General features: G+C 46.1%; 1 protein-coding gene across 3 annotated transcripts in view; it reads right to left on the bottom strand.

Annotated features, from left to right (window-relative positions):
• MINDY4 (MINDY lysine 48 deubiquitinase 4) overlaps nucleotides 1-21,414 on the bottom strand; it is a 103,840-nt gene that overhangs the window by 58,282 nt on the left and 24,144 nt on the right. For all 3 annotated transcript variants that reach the window (XM_083406310.1, XM_083406312.1, XM_083406311.1), the window contains exons 6-8: nucleotides 8,640-8,698; nucleotides 5,637-5,746; nucleotides 1,616-1,732 (exon numbers count right to left, since the gene is read on the bottom strand). In XM_083406310.1, coding sequence (XP_083262436.1) covers nucleotides 1,616-1,732; nucleotides 5,637-5,746; nucleotides 8,640-8,698 — 286 coding nt within the window. The remainder of the gene's footprint in view (nucleotides 1-1,615; nucleotides 1,733-5,636; nucleotides 5,747-8,639; nucleotides 8,699-21,414) is intronic.

Below are 21,414 nucleotides of genomic sequence, written 5' to 3'. Positions count from 1 at the left end.
GCGTCCTAAGTTTTACTCTTAGGAGGTCAGTAATGGGTCCTCAGACCTGAGCACATGGGACACTGATACGAAGTCCTCTTCCTTAAGGCAGCCAACTGGGCAATGTTTGGAGGGTTCAGACTGGGAGACCAGGGTTCGAATCTCCATCTGGCCAGTACGCCTACTAGGTGATCTTGGGCCTATCACTATCTCTCAGCCTAACCCACCTCACAAGGCTGTTGTGGGGCTTAAATAAGGAGAGGGGAGAACCACGTACACCCCCTCGAGCCCCCCTGGAGGAAAAGGTGGGGCATAAATGTAATAATCAAATAATAAACAGATAAATAAACAAGCAGGCTATGGATATGCAAAAGCATATGTCTGGAGATCACATAATTTAAAAAAAATTCATTGCTTTCATGAGGAAATATTTATAAATGCGTTTTTTTAGGATGTGTTAGACTTGGCTGGCCAAAGAGCGAAAAACTATTTCGTTTCGTAAGTGATTGCCACAAACCTAAATGGAACAGAGGTGGCAAATCTCTGCCCCACTCCAGGTACTGCTGGACCCCCAACTACCACCAGCCCTACCCAGAATGGCCAGCAGCCAGGAATCATGGGAGCTGAGGTCTAGAAATACACGGAGCACGATTCTGCTCTGTGCATGAATATTCGGAGGGGAATGACTGAACGGAACTTTCTGTGTCCTGGAGTCGCAGGTGATCTGCTCTTGTCCCAGAAGTGGGATCGGTGCATCAGGAATTCTGCGCATGCAACTGTTTGCCACAGCTTCCGCTTCCTTCAGCTGCTTTGTGCATCCCCTGCCCCCAACTATATGACCAAGGCATGGATGTGCATTGCTGCCGAATAGCAAAGACAGTCTTTTGTGAGGTCACCACTACAGCCGCATCAAGATATGCGGTGATTTATGCACAAGCAGAATTGACTGAGCCTAGGGTTCCATCCAGATGAAAGTTCCCTTGTACAGTGGTGCCTCGCAAGACGAAATTAATTCGTTCCGCGGGTTTTTTCGTAGAGCGAGTTTTTTCGTCTTGCGAAGCACCACGGCGGGGAGGGGTGGGGAGAAGCAGGGCAGCTGCCGCAGCCGGTCCTTGGACTCACCCGCGCCTTGTGGCCACCGCGCGACGCGGCTGCTGGAGGGCGGCGGGGCTCAGGAGCGCGACTCCAGCTGCAACGCTGGCTGCTGGCGGCAACGGCTCCTGAGGGGAGCACGCGAGGGCGGTGGGCAGCGTTGCGAGGCAGCCGTAAGGTCGGAAGGTCGGCCGGAAGGTGGGAGGGAGCCGGAGGAGCCGTCAGCAGGAAGGTGGGAGGGAGCCGGAGGAGTGGGGAAGCGAGCGTGCGTGCGTGCAGTGACCATCGCCATGACACGAGAGGCAGGGCCGTTTCGTCTAGCGAAGCAAGCCCTTAGGAAAATCCGTCTTGCGAAGCACCTCAGAAAACGAAAAACCCTTTCGTCTAGTGGGTTTTTCGTCTTCCGAGGCATTCGTCTTGTGGGGTACCACTGTACACTATTGCACTAGTGCCATTCCAATGAGGCTGGCCTAGGACAGTGCCCCCCCATTTCCCCCATAAATTGTGCCCCCAGTGGCTTCGAAATCCTGCCTCCAGACTTTACCTTTTTCTGCACAATGCCATACTTCAGCTGAGGGTTGTCGTTAAACATAAAACTCTGGATTTTCCATTCCTCGCTGAAGCAGCCGAGGCTGGAGCCAAACAAAAGGATATTCAGGTCCTGGATTTAAACGAGGAGGGGAAACATGAGATTAAGAATTTTAAAAAGGGAAGGACAGACCTCCAGTTCTAATTCTTCATTCTGGGGGGTACACACAAACTCCCAACTAGTAAGAAGTTTTCAGGGATGGCCCAAGGGCGCATGCGTGATCCAGACAGTTAGGATTCCAGCCAGCCACGCCCTATTTCAGGGAACTCCATTCCATTCTCTCTTCCCCTGCATTATAAACCCCCCAGTCAGCATTCTGAGCCCCCTGATTCCTGCAGGGATTTCCAAGCAGGAAGGAGAAACCCACTGGCACGCTGCCCGAGCCTGTCTCGCCACACTCGTAAATTTAATAAAAATAAATTGCGTATACAGTTGTCCTGATTAACCGGAGGAGTCGTTTTTTCCTTCCCTCACAATGTTCCTTCGGCATAAATGGCTGTGTGTGTGTGTGTGTGACTGCAACAGAATGAGGCTTTTTGGCTGCAGACCCACTTGGGACTCAACCAGTCTTCCATTATCTTCGGGAAGGCTGTGCCAAGCCTAATTGTTAAAAGAAAATGGAACCCACTGCAGCTGGGGGGGGGGAGGGGGCAGATAATTAATTTAAAGTTGAAAAGCTTTTTTTCCAAGGGTGTGGAGCTCTCCTGCTGTTCACGCTACGGTTTCTTACCCACCCTCTGCCATAAAATCCCAGAATGGGTTCCACCACGTTGGCACCAACATTGGCTCTTGGTATGTTTCCGAGCACAATTCAAAGTGTTGGTGCTGACCTTGAAAGCCCTAAACGGTCTCAGCCCAGTAAGTGGTACCTTGGGTTAAGAACTTAATTCATTCTGGAGGTCCGTTCTTAACCTGAAACTGAGGTACCACTTTAGCTAATGGGGCCTCCCACTGCCGCCGCGCGATTTCTGTTCTCATCCTGAAGCAAAGTTCTTAACCTGAGGTACTATTTCTGGGTTAGCGGAGTTTGTAACCTGGAGCGTATGTAACCTGAAGCATTTTGTAACCCGAGGTACCACTGTATACCTGAAGGAGCGTCTCCAAACCCATCGTCCAGCACGGACAACAAGGTCCAGCTCCGAAGACCTTCTGGCGGTTCCCTCACTGTAAGAAGTGAGGTTACAGGGAACCAGGCAGAGGGCCTTCTCGGTAGTGGCACCCGCCCTGTGGAACTCCCTCCCACCAGATGTCAAAGAAATTAACAACCACCTGATGTTTAGAAGACACCTGAAGGCAGCCCTGTTTAGGGAAGTTTAAATGACTGATGCTTAAATGTATTTTTAATCTTTTGTTTGAAGCCGCCGAGAGTGGCTGGGGAAACCCAGCCAGATGGATGGAGTATAAATAATAATAATAATTAATTATTATTATTATTACTATTATTATTATTATTATTATTTTTAAAATACAGTGGTGCCTTGCAAGAAGAAATTAATCCGTTCCGTGAGTCTCTTCGTCTTGCGGTTTTTTCGTCTTGCGAAGGCTTAGCAGCTATTAGCGGCTTAGCGGCTATTAACGGCTTAGCGGCTTTAAGAAAAAGGAAACAAACTCGCAGGACGTTTCGTCTTCCGAATCAAGCCCATAGGGAAATTCGTCTTGCGGAATGACTCAAAAAACGGAAAACTCTTTCGTCTAGCGATTTTTTCATCTTGCGAGGCATTCGTCTTGCGGGGCACCACTGTATGGTATTAAAATCAGCTCAAAACACTTTGCAGTCAAAGAGAATAGGGTGAATCTTGAAAGGCAGGGTAAATGAAGAATGTTGAAGGCTAAGTGAAAGAGATGCATCTTCAACGCAAGATGGAAGTTGGGCAATGAAGGTGACAGACACACCTCTCTGTGGGGAATGAATTCTGCAACTTTGGGGCTGCTGCGGAGAATGTTTGGCTTCTTCTCCCACTGCTTAGACTCTGCTATCGCTCTCATGCCCTGCTTGGGGGCTTTCGGCAAGCAAAGGGGTAAAAGGTAAAGGGACCCCTGGCCATTGGGTCCAGTCGTGGCCGACTCTGGGGTTGCGGCGCTCATCTCGCTTCATTGGCCGAGGGAGCCGGCGTACAGCTTCCGGGTCATGTGGCCAGCATGAGTAAGCCGCTTCTGGCAAACCAGAGGAGCGCACGGAAACGCCGTTTACCTTCCCGCCGGAGTGGTACCTATTTATCTACTTGCACTTTGACGTGCTTTCGAACTGCTAGGTTGGCAGGAGCAGGGACCGAGCAACGGGAGCTCACCCAGTCATGGGGATTCGAACCGCCGACCTTCTGATCGGCAAATCCTAGGCTCTGTGATTTAACCCACAGCGCCACCCGCGTCCCTCAAGCAAAGGGGTAGAAAGCCTTTTTTCCCGTGGCGAACTGCATTGCCTTGGGGCAATCTGTCAGGGGTGCACTGGGGGGGGGGGGCAGAGGCAGAGCCAATAGTGGGCGAGGCCCCACTTCAGTCTCCACCCCATTCCCATTCCTCTCCACCCAGCAGGCTCAGGGAGAAGAACAGAGGACTGAACTGCTTGCTTTTGAAATTGGTTCAAGGACTACTGGATAGCTCAGCTGGTTAGAGCCTGGTGCTGATGATGCCAAGGTTGAAGGTTCCATCCCTCTATGGTTTAGCTGCATATTCCTGCATTGCAGGGAGGTGGACTAGAAGGTCCTCAGTGACCTCTCTAGCTCTGCAAATCTATGATTCTATGTGTAAGCATCTCATTGGCCACTCAATGAAATGGAGTGTTTGAGTAGACAACGTGGGAATGTTTGGGGTGGCAGGAGAGGATATGTTGTTTATTAATATCCTTCCTAACTTGTGCAAGCAAGTTCCTTTACGTAGCAGAGTTTACATTCCCCTTTTTACATGCACAGCAGATAGCTGGTTGCAGGCTCGTGTGAGCCTCTCACTACAGTGGTACCTTGGGTTACAGACGCTTCAGGTTACAGACGCTTCAGGTTACAGACTCCGCTAACCCAGAAATAGTACCTTGGATTAAGAATTTTGCTTCAGGATGAATTTTGCTTCATGCGGTGGCAGTGGGAGGCCCCATTAGCTAAAGTGATGATTCAGGTTAAGAACAGTTTCAGGTTAAGAACGGACCTCTGGAACGAATTAAGTTCTTAACCAGAGGTACCATTGTGTTATACAAGTCAATATGTCTCAGATTGAATTGTACGTTCCTGGTAAATTCCCTTGAATCCCTCTCAAAAGAATAAAGTCAAAGTTAATAAAAGAAGTTTACTCACATCAGTTCACAGTTGGATTCCTGAAGGCAGACTTAGTTACAAATATGTACATGTGCATCTACCTCATATGGGGAAATAATCCCAGTGCTTCTGCTAGCTGAGAGCTAGCAGAGCAGTCCTAACTAAAAGCTGGTCAAACGAAGAAGGAAGTCAAAAAGTGTGCTACGTGACTCGTCCTTTTGTAACCTGGACAGGTAAGGTCACGCCCACCTTCTATCACACGCAAAAGGAATTATGCTCCAGCCAGGAGGAACAGGAAGTTTCGACTGGCTGGACCAAACATTCCCCTGCATGTCCACTCTAGGAAAACAAGGAATGTTGTGCTTGACTGCTCTCAGTGGATTACATCCCACAGACTAAAATCTTTGATCTGCCCCGGCAGGGCTCCCATGTCCCCTGGTCTGGATAGATCATGGTCTGACCCACTATAACACAACTACAATTCCTCATGATTGGTGATCTCAAGCTGGCTCAGAGGATATTCCATTTAATCATACCTCAAGCTACAGTTGAAGGATGTGAGGTGGCCAACTTCTGAAGAACCTCTCTCCAAAGAGCTGGGCCTGAGACCTTCTAAATGTGGACCACCCTGGGCTAGATCTGGGGGTGCTGGTCTGCTTCCGTGTACAGCAACAGTCATTCGGCCTTTCCAACAGAATGTTCTGCATCGGCCACACCAATGTGCTTCTTACCCTTGCAAGATAGTAGTCAATGGGCTTTGACATCACTTGGACAGCATACAGAACAGAAGAGTTGGGGATCATGTAGACGTCCTCCAAATTTTCTTCGTCCTCAACATCAACTGCGGAGGGCAAAGGAAAGGCTGTTTAATATCCAGAACACATACTCAGAAACATGCAACCCCAAAACATTAGCTTTTGTGGCTTTGGCAAGTGAAGGCGCCCTCCGTTCTCTTCCAGTCTTTAAAGATTTGTTCCGTCTACATATCTGTCATGGCTGAAGAAGAAGAGTTTGGATTTGTTATCCCGCCTTTCACTCCCCTTCAGGAGTCTCAAAGCGGCTAGCATTCTCCTTTCCCTTCCTCCCCCACAACAAACACTCTGTGAGGTGAGTGAGGCTGAGGGACTTCAAAGAAGTGTGACTGGCCCAAGGTCACCCAGCAGCTGCATGTGGAGGAGCGGGGAAGCGAACCCGGTTCACCAGATTATGAGTCCACCGCTCTTAACCACTACACCATGCTGGCTGACACACACAAGCATCACCCTCCAGGAATACTAATTTGACATGTACATAAAGTTCTGCTTGGGGTCATAGCGGGCAGCTCGATGAAGATGGAGTCCCAGTGCGCAGAGGCTCTAAGATGCTACTGGAAGGAATTTTTTAATTTTGTTTCGACTACGGCAGACCAACACGGCTACCTACCTGTAAATGAAACATATGTTGCAGATATTTTCCCACATTTATTATGCTATTTTTGTCACATACAAATGACATGAGAAAACTTGGTACACTTATTTGTATAACATTATTCTTGTTTATAAAGCCCGATAAAATAAATAAAATTTTCTATCAGCCTCCAGAAATGTTGTTGTTTAGTCGTTTAGTCGTGTCCGACTCTTCGTGACCCCATGGACCAGAGCACGCCAGGCACTTCTGTCTTCCACTGCCTCCCGCAGTTTGGTCAGACTCATGTTTGTAGCTTCGAGAACACTGTCCAACCATCTCGTCCTCTGTCGTCCCCTTTTCCTTGTGCCCTCCATCTTTCCCAGCATCAGGGTCTTTTCCAGGGAGTCTTCTCTTCTCATGAGGTGGCCAAAGTATTGGAGCCTCAGCTTCAGGATCTGTCCTTCCAGTGAGCATTCAGGGCTGATTTCCTTCAGAATGGATAGGTTTGATCTTCTTGCAGTCCATGGGACTCTCAAGAGTCTCCTCCAGCACCATAATTCAAAAGCATTAATTCTTCGGCAATCATAGAATCATAGAATCATAGAATCATAGAGTTGGAAGAGACCACAAGGGTCATCGAGTCCAACCCCCTGCCAAGCAGGAAACACCATCAGAGCACTCCTGACATATGGTTGTCAAGCCTCTGCTTAAAGACCTCCAAAGAAGGAGACTCCACCACACTCCTTGGCAGCAAATTCCACTGTCGAACAGCTCTTACTGTCAGGAAGTTCTTCCTAATGTTTAGGTGGAATCTTCTTTCTTGTAGTTTGTATCCATTGCTCCGTGTCCGCTTCTCTGGAGCAGCAGAAAACAACCTTTCTCCCTCCTCTAGGTGACATCCTTTTATATATTTGAACATGGCTATCATATCACCCCTTAACCTCCTCTTCTCCAGGCTAAACATGCCCAGCTCCCTTAGCCGATCCTCATAAGGCATTGTTTCCAGGCCTTTGACCATTTTGGTTGCCCTCCTCTGTACACGTTCTAGTTTGTCAGTGTCCTTCTTGAACTGTGGTGCCCAGAACTGGACACAGTACTCCAGGTGAGGTCTGACCAGAGCAGAATACAGTGGCACTATAACTTCCCTTGATCTAGATGCTATACTCCTATTGATGCAGCCCAGAATTGCATTGGCTTTTTTAGCTGCCGCGTCACACTGTTGGCTCATGTTAAGTTTGTGGTCAACCAAGACTCCTAGATCCTTTTCACATGTACTGCTCTCAAGCCAGGTGTCACCCATCTTGTATTTGTGCCTCTCATTTTTTTTGCCCAAGTGCAATACTTTACATTTCTCCCTGTTAAAATTCATCTTGTTTGTTTTGGCCCAGTTCTCTAATCTGTCAAGGTCGTTTTGAAGTGTGATCCTGTCTTCTGGGGTGTTAGCCACCCCTCCCAGTTTGGTGTCATCTGCAAATTTGATCAGGATGCCCTTGAGTCCATCATCCAAGTCGTTGATAAAGATGTTGAATAAGACCGGGCCCAAGACAGAACCCTGTGGCACCCCACTAGTCACTCTTCTCCAGGATGAAGAGGAACCATTGATGAGCACCCTTTGGGTCCGGTCAGTCAGCCAGTTACAAATCCACTGGGTGGTAGCATAGTCAAGACCGCATTTTACCAGCTTCTTTACAAGAATATCATGGGGCACCTTGTCAAATGCCTTGCTGAAATCAAGGTAGACTACATCCACTGCGTTCCCTTCATCTACCAGGCTTGTAATTCTGTCAAAAAATGAGATCAGGTTAGTCTGACATGACTTATTTTTCAGAAATCCATGCTGACTATTGGTGATCACAGCATTCCTTTCTAGGTGCTCACAGATTGTTTGCTTAATGATCTGCTCCAGAATCTTCCCTGGTATTGATGTTAGACTGACTGGGCGGTAATTATTTGGGTCCTCTCTTTTCCCCTTTTTGAAAATAGGGACAACATTTGCCCTCCTCCAGTCTGCCGGGACTTCGCCTGTTCTCCAGGAATTCTCAAAGATGAATGCCAGTGGTTCTGAGATCAGCCTTCTTTATGGCCAGCTCTCGCTTCCATCTAGATCTCACTTCCATCTAAATCAGCTCAACATAGAAAAGGAGGTAGCATAGCAATGTCTGTTGTTGCTGTTTAGTTGTTTAGTCGTGTCCGACTCTTCGTGACCCCATGGACCAGAGCACGCCAGGCACTTCTGTCTTCCACTGCCTCCCGCAGTTTGGTCAAACCTCCAGAAATAGCGATGGATAAACATGTAAAATCTCTACCCTCAAAATAAGTGAGCTAGTTGAGAATGGAATAAGACATACCTAGTTCCAGAGTGTCTTGGTTCAAGCTGTCTCTGCTGGGAGAGGACACAGGCATCTTTCTGGACAGAAACAAATTAAGCACACAGATGACCAAACAAGAGGCAATTTATCAGAAAGGCTGCTGCATAAACAGAGATAAACAACAACATTTCAGCAAGGAGAGCAGCTTTTCATCCACATTCTGTGCTCAGAAGGATGGGGGAGAAGGGGGCATCAAATTCCCCACCCCCCTCAACAAAATTCAGGGACTGTCAATCTCAGTTCTCAGTTTCCCGATCTTAAATTCGGACCTCCACAGCAAATTTGCCATTTCTTCTTTAACCCTTGCAGAGATTCGCCAGCACTTCCAATTTCTCCCAATAAACCCATTCTCGTATGCAGTTCCAACCAATGTACAGTGGTACCTCGGGTTAAGAACTTAATTCGTTTTGGAGGTCCGTTCTTAATCTGAAACTGTTCTTAACCTGAGGTACCACTTTAGCTAATGGGGCCTCCCTCTGCCACCGCACCACCGGAGCACGATTTCTGTTCTCATCCTGAAGCAAAGTTCTTAACCCGAGGTACTATTTCTGGGTTAGCAGAGTCTGTAACCTGAAGCGTCTGTAACCTGAAGTGTCTGTAACCCGAGGTACCACTGTACACGTCTTAGCAAGCAGTCTCCCCTAATGGAATGCATTTTTGTAAGGTATTTCACTATCACATTAGTTTTCATTCCCTGAATATGTGCATTTTTGTAACTTGGTTGAAAAACTGTGTCACAAAAAATCAAGTGATAATTCCAAAAGATAGCTGCGTTTTTGTTTGCAAAGTGTGAATTGGGTAGCTTCTCACTGAAATGCAAACAAAATTAAATCCCCCTGTTCCTATTGGGGAGGGGGAGTACAATTTTTAGGCGGGGGAGAATGCCCTGCTGCCATGTTTTCTATGAAAAGCCCTTGCAGGCTATTCTATATGATGTAGCAACACTCATATAGTTTCAATATCTGCCATTTTGGGATGCAGGAAATGGTTGCTACCGGCCTCCAGCGATGGACAGGAGTCCTGATGCTACGGCAATTCCCGTCCCTGCAGGGGGAAAGTCAAAATTGCCCTTTCATTTTAGTATCTGCTAATAGAGTAGTGAAATGGAAGCGTGGGTGCAGTTTTAGCCAGGGCCTTCAAAAAAGCCAACAACTTCTTGACGACATGTTGTGCGTTGAAAGAAAACAATGTGAAAATGATGTACCGGTGGTATTGAACCCAAACTACATTGGCAAAGGGACGCGGGTGGCGCTGTGGGTTAAACCACAGAGCCTCTTGGGCTTGCCGATCAGAAGGTTGGCGGTTCGAATCCCCGCGATGGGGTGAGCTCCCGTTGCTCGGTCCCTGCTCCTGCCAACCTAGCAGTTCAAAAGCACATCAAAGTGCAAGTAGATAAATAGGTACCACTCCGGCGGGAAAGTAAACGGCGTTTCCGTGCGCTGCTCTGGTTCACCAGAAGCGGCTTAGTCATGCTGGCCACATGACCCAGAAGCTGTACACCAGCTCCCTTGGCCAATAAAGCGAGATGAGCGCCGCAACCCCAGAGTCGGCCACAACTGGACCTAATGGTCAGGGGTCCTTTTACCTTTACCTTTACCTTGGCAAAAATGTATAGGACAAGTACAAATACCACTGGAAATGTAAAGAAAAAGAAGGTACCTTTTATCATAAGTGGGGGACTTGTAAGGTAATAAAAGCTTTCTGGGAGATGATATATAATGAAATGAAAAAAAATATGCTTAGAATAACCTTTGTTAAGAAATCAGAAGCTTTTCTATTAGGAATTATAGGTACCGATATCCGAAAGGACAACAGCCGCTCGGATGCTACTAGCCCAGAGATGGAAGGAAGGCAAAGTCCGTACCAGAGAGGAATGGCAAACCAAGTTGATGGGACTACGCTAAAATGGCAAAACTGACCGGAAAACTCAGAAACCAAGAGGACAAAAACTTTATAAAAGAATGGGGGAAATGGGAATGTAAGAAAGTGAAAGGCTTCTGGGAAATGATATATAATGAATTTAAAAAGATATTAAAATATACATTTATAAAGAAGCCAGAGGCCTTTCTGTTAGGTATTTTAGGAAAAGAGATAAAGAGAAAGGATAGTAAATTCTTTCAATATGCAGTGACAGCTGCAAGGATGTTACTGGCTCAGAAATGGAAACAACAGGAAATACCGACAATGGAAGAATGGAGAAGGAAGCTGCTAGACTATGCTGAACTGGATAAAATGACTGGGAAGATTAGATACTTAAGAGACCAAAAGTTCACAGAAGACTGGGGAAAATTTGTGGAATATCTGGAGAGTATAAGTGAGGGTCAAATAACGCTAAAAGGTAAAGGTAAAGGTACCCCTGCCCATCAGGGCCAGTCGTGACCGACTCTAGGGTTGCACGCTCATCTCGCTCAAGAGGCCGGGAGCCGGCGCTGTCCGAAGACACTTCCGGGTCACGTGGCCAGCGTGACTAAGCTGCATCTGGCGAGCCAGCACCAGCGCCGCACACGGAAACGCCGTTTACCTTCCCGCTAGTAAGCGGTCCCTATTTATCTACTTGCACTTAGGTGTGCTTTCGAACTGCTAGGTAGGCAGGAGCTGGGACCGAACAACTGGACTAGAGGGATTTAAAAAAGCACTGTGAAATGCGAGAAGTATTGTTAAAAGGGAATAGAAAAAGAAAGGTTTAAATAATGACAATACAAACTTAAGAAATGCATAAATTAATAATGACTACGAAAGATTTACGGAAAAGCTGAAGGAAGTCCAGAAAAGAAAGATTTTGTGAAAATTGGATGTGAAATTATTGTGTGATTTGTTTTTGTTGTAAATTAATAAAAAATTATATATATATAAAAAAGAATGGGGAAAATACGTTATTTAGGAGACCACTGTAAGCAGATGGAAGCATTAGCAGGATTTTGATTTCACTGGTAGTGTGACAATCACCACGGATAATGTGGTTTGATATAAAAATTGGAGTATGGAAGAAGCTGCAGCAGTAAATGTTTAAAATGGGACCCCATGGAGAGGGTGGGGGAGGGGAGTCCTGAGATTAGGAGGAATCTCTTTATATGGATACACAGTGGTACCTCAGCTTACGAACTTAATCCATTCTGGAAGTCCATTCTTAAACTGAAGTGTGCTTTCCCTAATGAGGCCTCCCGCCACCAGTGCCCTTCCACCGTTCGGATTCCGTTCTCAGACTGAGGTAAAGTTCTCAAACCAGGACACTATTTCCAGTTTTGCGGAATTCGTAAACCGAATCGTTCTTAAACAGGGCTGTTCTTAAACCGAGGTACCACTGTACTTTTTGATTTTCTTTGTATATAATTTTGTATTTGTAAAACGAATAAAAAAACCCCAACCTCTTGTCACAGAGAACTTTTTAATTCTTATTTTGACTATTATTGCATGGTGCGTCCCTCCCTCGTTTTGCGCATTGCGTTGTCTTCCCATCAGGCTGTTAAACCTACTTGGATCCGCTCCAGTTTGGTAACTGAAATCGGACCATATTCCTGGCATCTCTTTGTCTCCACGGAGTGAGGGAACCGTTTCCACACCCAGATGGGAGGAGAGACGGAGGTCGTTATCTGGATATGGGATCCCACAAATTCCCAGCTCAACAATGTCATCGCATCAGCGATTGCCGACTTGCAACATCCTTCCCATTCATACGTTTCCCCTCCTGGCTCTTTAGCAGGAGATGAGCAAAGCAGGGCACTCCCTTCGTGACATTCAGGACCTTCGTAGCAGAATACGTGGGGCTTTTTCTGGGGGGGGGGGGTGTCTCCTGGACCTCTGACTACTGGACCCCTTCTGTAACTTAAGAACATAAAGCTAGAGCTTGTTTTCACCCTGGAAAGCTATAAGGAATTGATTCAACAAAACGTGACTCAGTCAGCAGAACTGAAGCATGCGTACACACTGGAGTAGAAAATGAATCACCAGTGCTAGGGATAAGTCAAGGCAAAAAAAGAAAACCCCACCCAGTGAACGTCCGTGTTTTAAAAGACCAGTCATGGGATTGAATCAAATGGGTTGCAAATCAATAAAATTACATTGCAGTGGGGTATGGTAACCTTTGGGACGCGGGTGCCGCTGTGGGTTAAACCACAGAGCCTAGGACTTGCCGATCAGAAGGTCGGCGGTTCGAATCCCTGTGAAGGGGTGAGCTCCTGTTGCTCGGTCCCTGCTCCTGCCAACCCAGCAGTTCAAAAGCACGTCAAAGTGCAAGTAGATAAATAGGTACCACTCTGGCGGGAAGGTAAACAGTGTCTCCGTGTGCTGCTCTGGTTCGCCAGAAGCGGCTTAGTCTTGCTGGCCACATGACCCGGAAGCTGTACGCCGGCTCCCTCAGCCAGTAAAGCAAGATGAGCGCCGCAACCCCAGAGTTGGCCATGACTGGACCTAACGGTCAGGGGTCCCTTTACCTTTATGGTAACCTTTGGCAAGGATATCTAAAAGGTGAAAGGTAAAGGACCCCTGGATGGTTAAGTCCAGCCAAGGGCGACTATGGGGTTGCGGAGCTCTTATTCCTTTCCTGATGGGTCCGTTCAGGACTGACCACGACTCAATAGGGTCAGATTCCACATAGTGATTTTATACAGTTCATAGTGCAAATATTCCCCATCTTGTAATGTTCAATTATATTACAAGATGAGCACGGTTTTCCTGAAGTTCTTCAACACAAAATGCAGAGCAAGCTTGTGCGTGTGTGCCATCAGCAGGGTGTCTTGGGAAATGTAGTCTCTCAATAATAATAATAATAATAATAATAATATTTTTTATTATTTGTACCCCGCCCATCTGGCTGGGTTTCCCCAGCCACTCTGGGCGGCTTCTAAGAAAGATGAAAAATACACTAAAATGTCACATATTAAAAACTTCCCTGAACAGGGCTGCCTTCAGATGTCTTCTGAATGTCAGGTAGTTGTTTATCTCTTTGACATCTGATGGGAGGGCGTTCCACAGGGCGGGGGCCACCACCGAGAAGGCCCTCTGCCAGGTTCCCTGTAACTTGGCTTCTCGCAGTGAGGGAACCGCCAGAAGGCCCTCGGAGCTGGACCTCAGTGTCCGGGCTGAACGATGGGGGTGGAGACGCTCCTTCAGGTATACTGGGCCGAGGCTGTTTAGGGCCTTAAAGGTCAGCACCAACACTTTGAATTGTGCTCGGAAACGTACTGGGAGCCAATGTAAGTCTTTCAAGAGTGACCTTGGGCCAGTCGCTGCCTCTCAGCCTAGCCTACCTCGCAGGATCGTTGTGGAGATCAATTAGGAAGGAGAGTACCTAATGAGCTCCTTGGAGAAAAGGGTGGAGCATGAATGCAAGAAACAGACAAATAAATAAATAAGGGTGCACCAGGGTACAGCAACACAACTGTGGCATCTGTACACTGCCTCCCAGTCAACACAATGCAAAAACCACAATCCCAAAAGTTGAAACAAGAGGGTTTCTGGGGCTGGGAAAGACTTGCAAGGAATTTACCACTGTTTCCCCTTCAGCTGATGATCTCGCAATTGCAGCTATTGTATACATAGCACGCATGGGTTGGTGGAGCAGGAAAATGCACGGTTCCCGCATGTTGTAAGAAGGAAGCAATCCATCACATTAGGAAAAGGGGGCAGGAAGAAAATAGGCCTCCCCATAAGGAAGCCACACTGCACTCTCTCCAGATTGACAGGCCTCCCCCTTTTGATCTCCGCGCATTGCGGGCCCGGTGTTTACACGAAGAGCAACGCTGCTGGGGAAAGTCCCTCTCTTGATACAATAAGGCCCTCTTCCTCTACAGCTTCCTATTTACAGTATAGAACAAATACACAAAGGGTTTTTTAAATAAGCAATGGTCACCGGCCACTTCAAAACAACCAACTCTCCTTGCAGGAGAAATCAGGCTGCAGCATTGGGCTGGCTTGCTTGATGGGTTTTCCACGGCATGGCGGTAGCTGTAGAAATAAATCTAGAGACTCAAAATAACTCTTCTAGGCTTATAAGAGACATCACCTTGCCGACAAAGGTCCGTATAGTTAAAGCCATGGTTTTCCCAGTAGTGATGTATGGAAGTGAGAGCTGGACCATCAAGAAGGCTGATCGCCGAAGAATGGATGCTTTTGAATTATGGTGCTGGAGGAGACTCTTGAGAGTCCCATGGACCGCAAGAAGATCAAACCTATCCATTCTTAATAGAAATCAGCCCTGAGTGCTCACTGGAAGGACAGATCCTGAAGCTGAGGCTCCAAGACTTTGGCCACCTCATGAGAAGAGAAGACTCCATGGAAAAGACCCTGATGTTGGGAAAGATGGAGGGCACAAGGAGAAGGGGACGACAGAGGACAAGATGGTTGGACAGTGTTCTCGAAGCTACCTGCATGAGTTTGACCAAACTGCAGGAAGCAGTGGAAGACTGGAGTGCCTGGCGTGCTCTGGTCCATGGGCTCACAAAGAGTCAGACACGACTAAACAACAACAAGGCTTATAAGAACAGAAAGAGAGTTTGCGGGATAATCCGGTGGCCCTTCTGAGCCAGCATCCTGCTCTCACAGAGGCTGAACCGATTATTATTATTATTATTATTATTATTATTATTATTATTATTATTATTTATACGCCGCCCATCTGGCTGGGTTTCCCCAGCCACACTGGGCACTCCCAACAGATAAATAAAAAGAATGAAACATCAAACATTAAAAACTTCCCTAAACAGGGCTGTCTTCAGATGTCTCCCAAAGGTCAAATAGTTGTTTATTTCCTTGACATCTGACGGGAGGGTATTCCACAGGGCGGGCGCCACCACCGAGAAGGCCCTCTGCCTGGTTCCCTGTAACCTCACTTCTCGCAGGGAGGAAACCGCCAGAAGATACTTGTGGGAAACCCGCAAACAGGATTCGAGCAATAGAGACCTGTCACTCAGAAGCATCGCTGCCTCCAACCGTGGAGGGCAGAGGATAGCCATCGTGGCTAGTAGCCATCAGTAGTCCTCTCTTCCATGAATTTATTGCTTCTCGGTCTCTTTTAAAGCCATAATAATAATAATAAATAATAATAATAATAATAATAATAATAATAATAATAATAATAATAATAAAAAAATTATTTATACCCTGCCCTCCCCGGCCAGAGCAGAGCTCAGGGCGGCTAACACCAGTAAAATTACAGTAAAAACATAATAGGAAAAGAAAAACCAATTTAAAATACAGGTTCAAATGCAATTTAAAATGCAGCCTCATTTTAAAAGTAGCCCATAGATCAAAACCATAAGGGGAGGGAAACATAAGGGTCAGACTGAGTCCAAACCAAAGGCCAGGCGGAACAGCTCTGTCTTGCAGGCCCTGCGAAAAGATGTCAAGTCCCGCAGGGCCCTAGTCTCTTGTGACAGAGCATTCCACCAAGTCAGGGCCAGTACTGAAAAGGTTGGTGACCGTGACTGTCTCCTGTGGCAAGGAGTTCCACAGTTTAAATGAAAGATCTATTTCCCCATACGAGCCCAAGACGGTGCCCAAAAATTATCCTGGGCTCCCTTCGCTCGGTAGCCGGCTTGTGGCTGGATGCACTCAGTGGTACTAGGCAAGGCGTTCCCTTTCTGTCTCTCACTATCCAGAGGCAAAGTTGGCAGGGGCGAGGTGTTCAGTCTCTGAAGCAAAGTGCCAGCTGTCATTCCCGTCTGCCATTTCCTGCCTGCCAGGGCTCCAAAGGCAGTGGTGACGTCAAGCTGGGGAATAAGGGGCACAGGAAATGAAGAGCTGCCCTTTGCATGACGACAGCCTGGGAGTCAGAGAGGACGGGAAGAAGACTCAGACTCGTAAGCTGGGCCCAGAGACAAAAGGCCCTTTCCTCCCCAAAAAAAGACGACGACACACGACTTCCTTCCAAAATTCGGTACCAACTCCACCAATTCCTGGTTTCTGAATCAGAGCCAACACCCACCTAGTCCAGCTCTGGAATAATATATGCATATATATATTTACAGCTGTAAAGTTAGTAAGATGTACCAATCAATGAAAAGATAACCTTTAAAAACCCATTTTATTCTCTTGTTAATTATGCTGTGCATTTTATATTTGACTTCACTTAGCAATGTTTGTTTGTTTTTTGAAATGTTTAAGGTGGGTTTTTTTTCTTAACTTTGTGTTAAATACGTATTCTGCAGTTGACCTCCCTTGTAATGTTTTATTTTGAAATCTTTAAGATAATATTTTACATTTTCTGTTAATTATGTTGCTTTGACTGTATGTTCTATATCTGACTTTCTTCAGAAATGTTGGATTCTGGATTGTTTTACTGATGTTTCAATATGATGTCAACCACTTTGAGATTTTTCTCAAAAATATAAAGCAGTATAGAGATGAAATAAATAAACAACAACAACAACAACAACAACAACTGTAACTGAGCAAAGCACAGAGGTTGTTTGCAAGGTTTCCTAAATGGCTCAGGACCGCAAAACCTCAACGACCGCCTCTCTCCATATGAACCTACCCGGACCCTGAAATCAACCTCTGAGGTCCTTCTTCATGTTCCTCCTAGAGGGCAGCAACATGAGAACGGGGCCTTCTCTGCAGTGGCTCCCTGTCTATGGAATGCAAGGATTTATTAATATGTGGCATTTATAACCCACCTTTAAACTATTTAGGCCCCACCAAATTGCACATCCCTTGCAGCTGACTGATGCTTCATGACCCTCTTTCCATCCCAGAATGAATTGGACGGAGCACAAAGTTGCTCAAAAACAAACTGGATTTTTTCTTCTTCTTCAAAACACACAAAGATACAAGGTGAATCTTGGAGCCTATTCACATTCCTATCCTGTACATGAAAAAACAACAACCCAGCGTATTGCCAATAAATTTACCTGCCAGGTTAGGATGACCAGAGGCAAGATGCCCTTTATCATTCTGCAACACCTGGCATCCACTCAGGCCCCATATGAGAAATGACAATCAATCAATCGAGATAACCTGCACAGAAACATCTGGAGAAACCTATTGAATTACAGTCTTTAATATGCATCACAAACCAGTTTTCTAAGTAACTTGAAGCTGCTGCTATGCCTTTTTCCAAGAAATGACAGACTAGCTGCTATTGTTGTTGTTTATTGTATTTTAAATTATGCTTATTACATGTGAAAAAGCAATAAAATGCATTAAAAGAAAAGGCTGCGTCATCTGCCACGAGACCAGAGTCCAGGGAAATCTAATGGATATCAGGCTTCCCTTGAGAGGGCCATCTTTAGCATATGCGTCACCGGGGTGCAAAGATCTGCCCAGCGCCCCCAAATTTAGTTAATTTATTGGCAGTTTAGGGGAGGATGTTAACAGACAGGACTGTAAGTTGTTTTTATATGCAGTAACGGCAGCAAGAATAGTATTGGCACAAAAATGGAAGCAAGAAGAATTACCGACGAAAGAACAATGGCAAATGAAATTAATGGACTATGCAGAATTAGATAAATTAACAGGAAGGATTCGAAACCTGCGGGACCAGAGATTCTTAGAAGACTGGAGTAAATATTTGAACTATTTGAAAAGCAACTGTAATAAGCAGATTACGCTAGTAGGACTACAAGAAGTTCTGTAAGGAGGATTATATGAAATATTGCAAGGAAGACTATGAAGAGAATTATTAGTTAATGATAATTAAAAGTAATAGAGAAATTAAGAAATGCAGAATAAGTGATAAAGGATGGAAAATCTTCAGAGGTTGTTGACGGAAGTCTAAAATATTGTATAAGATAAGAAGTTATGTTAAATGACTGTTGGAAATGATATGCTAAAAAATTAATAAAAATGTGTGCGTGTGTATATATATATACATACAGTGGTACCTCGCAAGACGAACGCCTCGCAAGACGAAAAACTCGCAAGACGAAAGAGTTTTTTGTTTTTTGAGTTGCTTTGCAAGACGAATTTCCCTATGGGCTTGCTTCGCAAGACGAAAACGTCTTGCGCCTTTTTCTTAAAACCGTCAATGCATTCCTATGGGAAACCGTGCTTCGCAAGACGAAAAATTCACAATACGAAAAAACTCGCAGAATGAATTAATTTCGTCTTGCGAGGCACCACTGTACACAAATAATTTAGTTAATTCCGCATGAACAGCGCCACTGAGAACGTCGAGTCTGACAAGCGCCGCCGTTGTGAATAACAAGCACCGCGTCTTTTGTAAATAAGTGCACAAAATCGAAAGTCCTTTAGTGAAACAGTAGGTATACATTTCAGTCATACCTAAGTATATATGTATTTTGTTTTTCTAGCTTGATCAAAATTATTTATTATCCCGTAACACGTAGATAGTTAAGAGCTTAGGCGGCTTCAGCGGCGGGCACTTGGCGCCCCCCAAAATTCGGTGCCCGGGTGCCCTGCACCCCCTGCACTCACAGGTAAAGATGGCCCTGTCCCTTGATGAAAGAAGTGAGACAAGTCACTCTGGTGCGGAAGGTGCCAATTACAGTTTCTATCCTCTAACTGCGACAGAACTGTATTGCTAACCAGAATAAGGGGCAGTTGGATGTGCCACCCCCCCCCCCCTAAATCTAGAGCGTAAGGACTGGGCTGGTTATGTTAAAAAAACTAATAAAAGTGTGTGTGTGTGTGTGTGTGTGTGTATATATATATATATATATATATATATATATATATATATATACCGGTGTATGTATGTATGTGTGTATATATATATATATATATTGTGGCAAAGAATCATAGAATCATAGAGTTGGAAGAGACCACAAGGGCCATCGAGTCCAACCCCCTGCCAAGCAGGAAACACCATCAGAGCACTCCTGACATATGGTTGTCAAGCCTCTGCTTAAAGACCTCCAAAGAAGGAGACTCCACCACACTCCTTGGCAGCAAATTCCACTGTCGAACAGCTCTTACTGTCAGGAAGTTCTTCCTAATGTTTAGGTGGAATCTTCTTTCTTGTAGTTTGGATCCATTGCTCCGTGTCCGCTTCTCTGGAGCAGCAGAAAACAACCTTTCTCCCTCCTCTATGTGACATCCTTTTATATATTTGAACATGGCTATCATATCACCCCTTAACCTCCTCTTCTCCAGGCTAAACATGCCCAGCTCCCTTAGCCGTTCCTCATAAGGCATCGTTTCCAGGCCTTTGACCATTTTGGTTGCCCTCCTCTGGACACGTTCCAGTTTGTCAGTGTCCTTCTTGAACTATCCTTCTTGAATACACAGTGTCCTTCTTGAATACACAGGAGCAGCACTGACAGAGCAAATGGCAAGGCTTGGGTAGAGTTTTATGGAGAGGGAAGAACTAAGCCGCGGTTTAGATAGTATTAGATAAACACTTTCCCCATCCCCAGAGCCGGTCCATGTTCCCCAGTGGCTCAGCACTCAGAGTGGTGTCACAGGTTAAGCGCTGTCTCAAAAACTTTTTACAGCCTCCGCTGCTGGAGGGTTAACTTGTGAGAACCGCCATGCGCGGCAGCTTAGGAAAACGGGCTGCGAAGAAAACAAGACAAAAACTTCCATCTGCAAAAAAACCAAAGAGGATTTTGCTTTACAGGCTGGGGTAGCAGGGTTGAAGCAAAGCGTCAGAGAAGAATCGGGGGAAACGGGTTTGCTGATCTCACGAGCCTGCACTAAACTTGGACCAGCCTCGCCAAAGATAATGGTATTTATGAACGCCAGATTTCCTCCACGAAATGTTGCAGGGAAGGAAGAGCAGTGACTGTACGCTGAATGCATCAGGTCCAAAGGGAGAAGAGCAATTATTCCCCCCCCCCCAATCTTCATCAGATTTGCAGATGACTCCAAACTGGGAGGGGTAGCTAATGCACCAAAGACAGAACAACAGGATTCAAGATGACCTTAAGAGATTGGAGAACTGGGCCCAAGCTAACAAAATGAGTTTCAATAGGGACAAATGTAAGGTTCTGCACTTAGGCAGGAAGAACCAGATGCACAGATATAGGGTGGGGACACCTGGCTTGCTAGCAGTGCATGTGAAAAGGATCTAGAGGCCTTACTAAACCACAAGCTTCACATGGGCCCCTACCAACTTTACAGTTCTATGATTCTATGAGTTAACAGTGTGATACAGCAGCAAAAAACGTGGCTGCTCTTCTAGGCTGCATCAACAAAAGTACTGTACGGCGTCCAGGTCAAGAGAAGTAATGCTGTTGTTTAGTCGTGTCCGACTCTTTGTGACTCCATGGACCAGAGCACGCCAGGCACTCCTGTCTTCCACTGCCTCCCGCAGTTTCGTCAAACTCATGCTGGTAGCTTCAAGAACACTGTCCAACCATTTCGTCCTCTGTTGTCCCCTTCTCCTTGTGTCCTCCATCTTTCCCAACACCAGGGTGTTTTTCCAGGGAGTCTTCTCTTCTCATGAGGTGGCCAAAGTATTGGAGTCTCAGCTTCAGGGTCTGTCCTTCCAGAGAGCACTCAGGGCTGATTTCCTTCAGAATGGAGAGGTTTGATCTTCTTGCAGTCCATGGGACTCTCAAGAGTCTCCCCCAGCACCATAATTCAAAAGCATCCATTCTTCAGCAATCAGCCTTCTTTATGGTCCAGTTCTCACTCTCAGTAATAGTACTGCTCTATTCTGCCTTGGTCAGACCACACTTGGAATACTGTGTCCATTTCTGGGCACCACAATTTAAGAAGGATGTTGACAAGCTGGAACGTGTGCAGAGGAGGGGAACCAAGATGATCAAGGCTCTGGAAACCAAGCCTGATGAGGAACGGTTGAAGGAACTGGGAATGTTTAGCCTGGAAAAGAGGAGACTTAAGAGGAGATACA

This window comes from Podarcis tiliguerta (assembly GCF_965153285.1).
Source record: "Podarcis tiliguerta genome assembly, chromosome: 12".
Lineage (NCBI taxonomy): Eukaryota > Metazoa > Chordata > Lepidosauria > Squamata > Lacertidae > Podarcis > Podarcis tiliguerta.
Note: the sequence above shows the minus strand (reverse complement) of the source record. Positions and strands in the feature narration are given on the sequence as shown.